We start from the raw sequence: 10165 nt of genomic DNA, 5'->3' as shown, positions 1-10165 counted from the left end.
TCAATAATTACTAAAGCATAAAAGCTACCACCAAAGCTCATAACCTATGATGGTCCAAACAAGTCCAAGTGGAGAAGCTCCAAGGGTCTTGTGGTGGATATCACATTCTTTTTATGAAAAGAGTTTTTAACTTGTTTACATTTTTTACAAGTATCACAAGTTTCCTGAGTTTTAAAATCAAGTTTTGGTAGCCCATCAACCAAATTATTTTTAGACAATTTATCTAGAAGTTTTACATGAATATGAGCGACGCGCCTATGCCAAAGCCAGATGTCATCCTATTTAGATATAAAACAATTTGAAAATAGAGTAGTGACATCCTCCAGGTTAACCATATAGATATTATTTATACGATATCCGATAAACTTAACTTTATTAGATATATTGTCACGAATTATACAACATTCAGAATCAAAAGATACACGGTTACCTTTATCACAGAGTTGGCTGATACTCAAGAGATTGTGTTTTAGGCCTTCAGCATATAGCACATTCTCGATCACTGCCTGATTTGAGTTGCCAATCGTTCAGGTGCCAAGTATCTTTCCTTTGTTGTTGTCTCCCTATGTGACAAACCATTTTTCCTTTAAGGATAGATCTAGAAATTTTAATCTATCACCCGTCATATGTCTCGAGCATCCACTATCAAGATACCAACGTTATCTATGTGTTCGTAGAAATACCTGCAAAATAGATCACTTGCCTTTTTCAGGTACCCAAGTTATATTGGGTCCTTTTCTATTAGTAACTAGGGAGTCATCTCCCTTTTTCATCTAGACATACACACCACTAGGTATACCATATTTCCTAACATAACAAGAGTAGGAAGTGTGGCCATGTGTTTCACAATAAAAGCATGTAGGAACCTTCTTATTAAAATATTTCTTATTAGGCCCATTAATAGGTCTCGTATATGGTCTTCTCCAACGCATAGGGGGAATATATCCTAGTCCGGTATGGTCACCAACATTTCTAGTTTTGCTAAGCATAGAGTCTAACATGTTTTGACTCTATGTGAGTTTTGCGAGTTTTTCATTAAGTCTCAAATTTTCATTTTTCAAAGTCTCGCAAGAATCACAGACAATTGATTGACATAAATTATCATTAGAGCAATTGCATGCATTACAAGAATATATCAGATCTAATGTTTCATTTTCTAGTTTTAGTTCATCTAATTCTTTCTGTAATGAAACTATTTTATGTTCATTTAGAAGGATTACTCTTTTTCTATCAGAACTAATCCTAGCTAATTTCTTTAGTTCATCATGCAATTCGATATAAGCATTATATAGATTCTCAAAAGGAGGTGAATCATCAGATGAAATAGATGAGGTGTCAGAATATACCTTTTTGTTTACCTCCTTTGAATTTGAGTAACAAGCATCATTTGTTATGGTCATTAAGCATAGCCTGGTTGTCTCCTCTTCATCTAAGGTGCTCGATGTCATGTCCTCCTCTGGTACGTCCCATACAATGTAGGCATTCTTTGACTTAAAGTCCCGAGGAGTGCTCTTATCTGAATCAACCTTCTTGAGCTAAGTAGGACATTGAAAGTGCTCGTGGCAAGTGAAGTGCTCTTTGTTACCCTTGCCTTTTCTATTTGAATCTCATGCTTTTTTCTTCTAGAAACGTTTGAAGCCTCCTTTCTTTAGGAATTTCCCAAATTTGCATACGAGAAGGCTCAAAGTTTCATCATCATATCTGAATCAGACTCATCATCCTCTTTCTCTTCTGTAGATTGAGACATTATAGCTTTGAGATATATACTTTTTGTTTTATGGTCTGATTCTACGCGCATTTTCAATTGTCCAAGCTCCATGTCGTTCTCTTGAAGTTTTTCGAATAATGTCGCCAAAGGCATGGAGTCAAGATCCTTGGATTCCATGATAGCTGTTACTTTAGGTTGTCATCTCCTGTCAAGACAACATAAAACTTTATTAGTAAGTTCTCCTTTAGTAAAATATTTATCTGAAGCAAGTAAATGGTTTACTATATGAGTGAATCGTTTTTGCATATCACTGATAGATTCACTCGGTAACATACGAAACAACTCATATTCATGTGTCAGGGTATTTAACCTAGAACGCTTGAATTCGCAAGTGCCTTCGTGAGTCACTTGTAAAGTGTCCCACATTTCTTTGGCACTTTGGCACTGCGAAACCCGAAAGAACTCCTCATAGGATAGGGTCGATGTGATGATTTTTTTGCACGTAGGTTGTATTGAACCTTCTTACGTTCATCATCGGTCCATAGACTTTTCGATTTTTCTTTCGGTTGATCATCCACTAGATGTTGTGGAACGAAGGGCCCGTTGACTACGGATTCCCAAATATCCGAGTCAATGGCTTCTATGAAGATTTTCATGCGGACTTTCCAGTAGGCGTAACCTTTGCCACTAAATACGGGAGGGCGGTTAATGGATGCGCCATCAACGCCAAAGGGGTAGGTGGAAGTCATTTATTTTCCCTTAAGGATCACACGTAGGCGGTTGAGCTAGCACGTCGTACTAACTCTGATACCACTTGTTAGATATCAGTGACAGAACGCACCTACATGGGGGTTGAATAGGTGTCGCGGTTCCCAAATACCGCTATTCGCACCAAAGCCCTATTCTGGAAAATCACCTAGTTAATCGATTAAAGAACTGTCTTAATCGATTAAGTCGCAAAAACTGTCTTGATTTCACAACCACTCACTGATTATACAGAAATGATACAGTAGATATATTTGAACAGAATTGATCTTTATATGGCAGAATTACAATATTCAAATTATCAACTAAAATAAGCAATTAAAGCAACTTGAAAAAGTATAGATATAAGGGTAAGAAACAGCACGCAACAAGGTTTTTATACTGGTTCGTTTTGCGGTCCATTGCAAAACTACATCCAGCCCACCCCTTCCGATCTCGGAAGATTTTATTCACTAAAACTGAAACAAATATATATTACATACACACTTCCAATTACAAGACCTTGGATGCTACCTTCTTGAATTCCCAAAACCCCTACCTTGGTTTGACCTTACTAATCGCCTAGGAAAACCTTTCCTACGATCTAACCCCAGCCAAGAGTATGTTCTAAACTCAAGACCTCCAAAGTCTTGGTGAAGACTCTCTGTGTAAGACTCTTTGTATCTCATTGGTGGTACGACACCAATAGACGACTTTCCTTGTTACAAAAAACAACACAAAAAACAGAGTAATGTGAAGCACAAAATGGCTCAAATATTACAATTAAGAACAAACTATAAACCCTATAAAAATCTCAAATTTTATCAAGAATATGTATAAGATCAGACTCGTGAAGAAACGTGTAATTTCTACCTTACTAAATCTCTAAAAGAAATGAAAGAATCATGCAAGAAAAGATAGAATGATGAACACATGCAATTCGCTCTGCCTATAGGACATTCAATGAGCGCGAAAATTTGTAACTTAGCAATTCTAAAATTGAATGAATGAATGTATGAAGCATGGTGTAAAATCATAGTTTATATAGAAAAGTTGTTTAATGCCCAGTTAATCGATTAAGTGCCCTTTTAATCGATTAAGTGCCCTTTTAATCGATTAAGTGCCCTTTTAATCGATTAAGTGCCCTTTTAATCGATTAAGTGCCCTTTTAATCGATTAAGTGCCCTTTTAATCGATTAAGTGCCCTTTTAATCGATTAATGGGCTGTTGAGAATAACTGAATTATATTTTCAGTTATCTGTTAAAACTGATTAAATTGATTTCACGTTAATCGATTAATGCCTTGCTTAATCGATTAACTGACATATTTTCAGCTAAGAGATTAAATGGTAAACTACCTATATGTTATGCTTATCAAATATACATGTTTTACCATTATGTTATGCCTAAAATGCACAAGTAACATGTATGATCATGAACATATAATAATCTAGATGGCATGTCTCATGTAAATGATATGGTAGTTTTTAGAAATTGTGAGATTTACATCTAGGTTTACCTAACCAAGACTCAATAAATAAGACACATATCTAAGACTCTAGTTTAGACATGAAGCTTTTGAGTCCTTGGCATGTTGATTTGTTGAGGTATCTTTAAGCTTTCACTAATTCCTTTGTCTTCATCAAAACATAGGCAAGCTAATAGTGCTATCTTGAAATTTGCACTTTCACACTATGCTTGATTCTTAGAGACCACATACATGAAGACAAACATAGCCAATATTCAATAAATCCCCATTTTGGATAAAAGACTATCATAGTTATTCTCCTGCTATTCTTCTTCATGCCCACTAGAGATTCTGAACATTAATAAAGTCCAGACAATGTCTGAACTTGGTAGTTCGAACTAGCATCATCATCATGTCCGCTGGATTTTCTGCAGTGGGTATTTTCTCCATTCTAACAACTTCTCTCTCCACTATGTCTCTGATAAAGTGCATCTGAACTTATCTCTCCACTTTGACTATCACAGTAGATAGTTGTTTCTTCGAGTTGTATACTCAACTCTTTAATTAGACCTTTCTCCTAAATGGCTTCCTTTACAGCTTCTATTACTACGATGTACTCTTCTTCAGTTGTAGACAAGGCAACAATTGATTGTAGTGTTGTTTTCCAACTAATAGCACAACCACACAATATAAAGACATATTCGGTGAGCGATCTTCGCTTATCTAGATCTCCAGCATAATCTGAGTCAATATATCCAGTGATCATGTTTCCAACATCTTTGACTTTACCATACAAAAGTCCTATATTTGTGGTACCTTTCAAGTAGCGCATAATCCACTTGACAACCTTCTAGTAAACTTTACCAGGATTTGTCATATATATGTTTACCACACTTATTGTATATGCAATATCTAGTCTAGTGCACACCATGGCATACATGAAACTGCCAACCGCACTAGCATAAGGTACACTTGACATCTCTTCTTTTTCATTCTCAGTTTGTGGACACAAGGCCATTAAAAGTTTGAAATGAGTCGTCAATGGAGTAGTGACTGATTTAGCCTTTTGCATGCCAAAGCGTTCCAACACTTTTTCAATGTACTTCTTTTGTGACAAAAGAAGTGTCCCCTCTTTTCTATTCCTCTGAATCTCCATTCCCAAAATTTTCTTTCCAACTCCTAAGTTCTTCATTTCAAAATCTAAGCTCAATTGAGCTTTCAAGTTTCTTATTTCTGACATATTCTTACATGCGATCAACATGTCATCAACATATAAAAGCAAATAGATGAATGACTTATTTGAAAGCTTCTTGTAGTAGACGCAACTATCATGTTCACTTATGGAATTGCCATTTTATGCCATATGAAGGTGTCAAATTGCTGATACCACTGTCTTGAAGATTGTTTTATGCCATATAAAGATTTCTTAAGCAAGCAAACATGATCTTTTTTCAATAAAATTAGAAGTGACAAAATTATCCATAATCCAAAATCCACCGAAATTAAATCCATCTAAATTCATCTGTTAGAAATAATGGATTTAAATGGATATAATCCAATAGATAGTGTTGATAATGATTGCATTCAAATGCATCCATTATATCCAATGGATATCCATGAGTATATCCATTTGGATGGATACCCAATCCATCCAAAAAAATAAAAACAATTTTTTTCTTCAAATAAGCAACAACTCAACTTTGCTATGCACCCAAGCAAAATATAAACCTTAAATATTTAAATATTCATAAAATATTTTATATTATCACGAGATTATTTTATAATTTGTTTCCAATTAATTAATATTCAATATTAATATAAAAAACTTCTCTCACCTTCTGTAGGAAACAACGACTCTACTAACTCCTTTATAACAATTTGTTAGATATATAAATGTTTTCTTTACAACGATTTTAGATACACTTAATATATAATTAAACAACGATATGTATTTACAGAGTCATAGAGCATTATATAAAAATGTGCTACACTTAATATTTTTGATCATATAACAAGGATACAAGATACAAAATGTGTCACACTTATAAGAATCTTAGATAATAGAGCAGTGTTGTAAAACCAGTTTGTGTCGATCAGTTCAACCGGTAAATCGATGAATCGGTCTCCATATCAATACAATATAATAATTATATTGGTCATGCAATCATACTGGTTAAAACTAGCCAAAATTGGTCACACCAACTGATTTTCAATTGAACCGTACATATCATACCAGTCGATTTATATTTAAAATTAAATTTTTAATGAAAATAAAAAATTATTAGTTTTTTATTAATTTTTCAATATTAATGTTGACATATTATATATTTATATCTAATTTCGCCGGTATGCAATTTAATTATTGAATCACCGGTTGAGACATTTTTTATTTTAAAAAAACACTTTTAATTTTTTTTAAATTGATATTTAAATTTTTTTTATTAAATAATAATTTTTAAAATGATTTTTTGTTCAAATAATGTTTTATTAAAAATGTTTAGTTCAAATTAAAAAAGTGGATCGGATATTCATCCATCCAATCCATTAAAATGGATACATGAATAGAACAGATGGATTGAAATTCATTGGATATTGATGGATTGAAATCCATTAGATATAGATGGATTGAAATTCATTAAATATAGATGGACTGGATAATATAAAAATGAGATGTGATGAATTTATATGGATTGATGGATAGTTTTCCATGCATTCATTTTGATCCAAGTCCAAATTCATCCAATTGTCACCCCTAAATAAAATGTATTTTCATATCTTGTAAATTGGATATACATTTGTGGTCTCACAAATTGTGTCACTGCATATACTATTAATTATGATTAGTTATAAATTAATTATTAATTTTTGAATATTTAAATATATTTTTTCAATCAATCATATATTAGTATATTAGTGATGTTTATCAACATAACTTGTGGGACAACCTTAAATATTCTCTACCTTTTGAGTCTACCTAACCCTTGGATACTATAATTCATTTATTAGCGAATCCCCATTTCCGAGATCTCCTGGGTCATTATTATATATATTCACTACCATCTTTTATTACCTCCAACTGTCCCCTACATTTTCAACTATATATAAGACACCCCTGTTGCATGAAATCCACCAAAGTCGTTTTTTGTTGTTTCAGAATAGTGAGAGAGAGAGTGATAGAGATGGAAAAATTGAGTGCCATTCTTGTGATGTTTGTGCTTGTTTTGGTGCAAGCAAGTGCACGTGACGTGCCGGGTGGTGGAGGCCACGATGAAGAAACAATGGCTGTGCATGCAAGTGCACTGCATGAAACTAGCAATGGTCTTGATAAAAAGACACACTTTATTTTTGGTGGGGTTGGTGGATTTGCTGGGATGGGCGGTTTTGGAAACTATGGTGGGATCGGTGGAGGGATTGGGAAGTTTGTTGGGATAGGTGGAGGTATTGAAAACTTTGGTGGCATTGGTGGAGGAATGGGTAAGATTGGTGGAGGGATTGGCAATGTTGGTACGATTGGTGGTTACCCTCACATTGGTGGTACCGTTGGCGGTTTAGGTGGTGCAGGTGGTGTTGGAGGATTAGTTGGTGCCCCTGGTGGTGGCGATGGAGGCATCGGTAGTGGCGTGGGAGGCCTAGGTGGTCCTGGTGGGGTGGGAGGCATAGGTGGTAACGGTGGTGGTGCTGGCGGCGTAGGCAGTGCTGGAGGCTTGGGTGGTGGTGGCAGTTTAGGTGGTGGTCCTGGTGGTGTGGGAGGCATAGGTAGCAATGGTGGTGGTGCTGGAAGCTTGGGTGGTGGGGGTCCTGGTTACGTTGGAGGAATAGGTAGCAATGGTGGTGGTGCTGGAAGCTTGGGTGGTGGGGGTGGGAGTCCTAGTGGGGTTGGAGGCATAGGTAGTAATGGTGGTGGTGCTGGCAGCGTAAGTGGTGAGGGTGGTGGTCCTGGTGGCGTGGGAGGCATAGATAGTAATGGTGGTGGTGGTGGTGCTGGAAGCTTGGGTGGTGGTCCTGGTAGCGTGGGTGGTTTGGGTTGTGGGCCGGAAGTTGATGCTGGAGTCTTTCACAATTGTCATGATCCTTAATATCATTCCAGTGGGTTTCATGCATGTCCTTAATGTTGATTTGTAGGCCGACTATACTAGTTTATCATTTACATGTTATGTTATTTTATGCACCTATGTTCTTATCCTATCTTCTTTAAGGTTTTGGGGTCACTGGAGCTATGAATGCATCCATGATAATTTGTTTTTAGTTTGTATATGCTTGTTCTACTTTTTCTAGTTGTATTTCATATGATACTATGAGAGGAATGAAGGATTAATGGAGAGGCAAGTACATGTTTTTGTATTTGTTTTTTGTGTTAAAAGTATAATTTTATTATATTTAAAATAATAAATATGTCATTAAAAATTGTATTTCCTTTTATTTTTTGAAGTGTTTGTCTATTAATAAGAGTATGGAAGAGCCTCAATGTTAATCTATACACACGCCTCAATCACTTAATTGTATGATTATAAATAATGAAGAAAATCCACCTCACATCATATTTGCCTGTAAATTAACTTATACAACAGTAATTTGAAATGAAATGGTGTATGATAATAATCAACCACATGCAATTTCAATTTTGACATCGCAAACAAAATCAATTATACGGGAAGTTGCATGTGTTGTCTACCATTGAACAACACATTACACATACATTGGATATAATGTGACAGTGAAATTTAGTTTAGATAATGATTCAGGATATGGATGTAAATAAAATGACCCAATGGGTTTTAGTTATTTAGACTTCATTTGTAATAAAGAAAAGCTGATGTTTTAATGGAAATGAAAGGCTAGTAATTGAAGTTTGATTTATTTATTTAAAGAAGAAAAATTTAAAGCTCTATATGCACTTATTTAAAAATACAAGTTTGAGTTTGATTCATTTAACACTATGTTAGAGTTGTCGTTCAATAACACTTATTATAGATATATAACAGCATTTTCATATGCTTTCTGTTTGACTGTAGTAGTATATGGTCATCATTAATAGCGCTTCACAAATGATGTTGTATTGACTATATACCACAGCACAACACATAAAAAGCGTTGTCATAGTGCATCAATATAACAGTGTCTCGTCCACAAAGCGCTGTCATATAATCTTATATAAACAGCACATTTTATAGGTCTTATTAACAGCGTTTGTTGGTGCGTTGTTCAAGTTCATATATTTAACAATGCAATAACAGAAAAGCGTTGTTATATTATTCATAATTTTTCTCAAACAACATCATAATACAACAGCGCATCACACGCATAGCGCAGTTGTATTAATATGTACAACATTGCTTTCTATAAAAAGCGATGTTGTAGTTATCCTTTACAACAGCGCATGTTAGGGCTTCCCCTAGAATTCGCTGTTAATTTGTATAAATTAATACACGCATATACATTTATTAGCAGAGCAGACATTCTCAACAGCACATACATTTATACATTCTGAACAATACAGACACATTAATACATGCCAGAAGTTTGTTTTATTAAACATCAATACAATACAAAATATAAACAATGAATATCTTGTCAATTATGTTTTGATAGAGTACATAATTACAAATAAAAAATTTACACAAATTACAAAGAAACAATATTATATAAATTACAAACAATCAAAATTATGCAAAGACTACTTGCATCTATTTTTTCCTTTTCTTTGATTGTTTTTGTCTTTTAGGGTCATCCTTGTCTGGAGGAGCATATTGATTTACCCAAAGCTCTTCATCGTGATCATCTCTTGAATATAAATCATCATTCGTAGTTGATCCGCTCTCACGCGACTGATATGTCCTAAAAAAGGATCATCTTCATCAATATCTTCATATTCTTGGTCATCAATATTATTGACGATTATTTTGTTAGTTAAAAGAACATTGGACCATTTCATATCAGCTGGGTCACTAACATAGAATACTTGTTGAGCTTGTGATGCTAGAATAAATGCCTCATCTTTATATCCTGGCCTATTAAGATCCACTTGCATGAACCCTAACTCATCAACTCGGAAGCCATTGTTGTTATCAACCTACATACGATAAAAAACTGGCATCCTAAACATTGTGTAATTCAATTACCATATGCGTTCAATCACTCCAAAGTATAACATGTTCGCATATATTGGGTTTCTATCTTTTGCACTTGACATGTGTAAAGTTCGAGCAACAAGAGTGACACCACTATTTTGCATTTTACTTTGATCA

At 34.6% G+C, this 10165-nt stretch overlaps 1 protein-coding gene across 1 annotated transcript; it reads left to right on the top strand.

Annotated features, from left to right (window-relative positions):
* On the top strand, positions 7015-8155 carry LOC109326537 (glycine-rich cell wall structural protein 1-like). Its single transcript, XM_019559229.1, has one exon. It carries the CDS (start codon positions 7040-7042, stop codon positions 7994-7996), a length of 957 nt encoding a protein of 318 aa, XP_019414774.1. The 5' UTR covers positions 7015-7039; the 3' UTR covers positions 7997-8155.

The sequence above is a fragment of the Lupinus angustifolius genome, chromosome LG14, assembly GCF_001865875.1.
Source record: "Lupinus angustifolius cultivar Tanjil chromosome LG14, LupAngTanjil_v1.0, whole genome shotgun sequence".
Taxonomy (NCBI): domain Eukaryota; kingdom Viridiplantae; phylum Streptophyta; class Magnoliopsida; order Fabales; family Fabaceae; genus Lupinus; species Lupinus angustifolius.
The sequence above is the reverse complement of the archived record's forward strand: the minus strand, read 5'-3'. Positions and strand labels throughout refer to the sequence as shown.

Excerpts from the sequence above, each read along its gene's own strand:
- LOC109326537 (XM_019559229.1), top strand. The coding sequence starts at position 7,040 with ATGAAATCCACCAAAGTCGTTTTTTGTTGTTTCAGAATAGTGAGAGAG.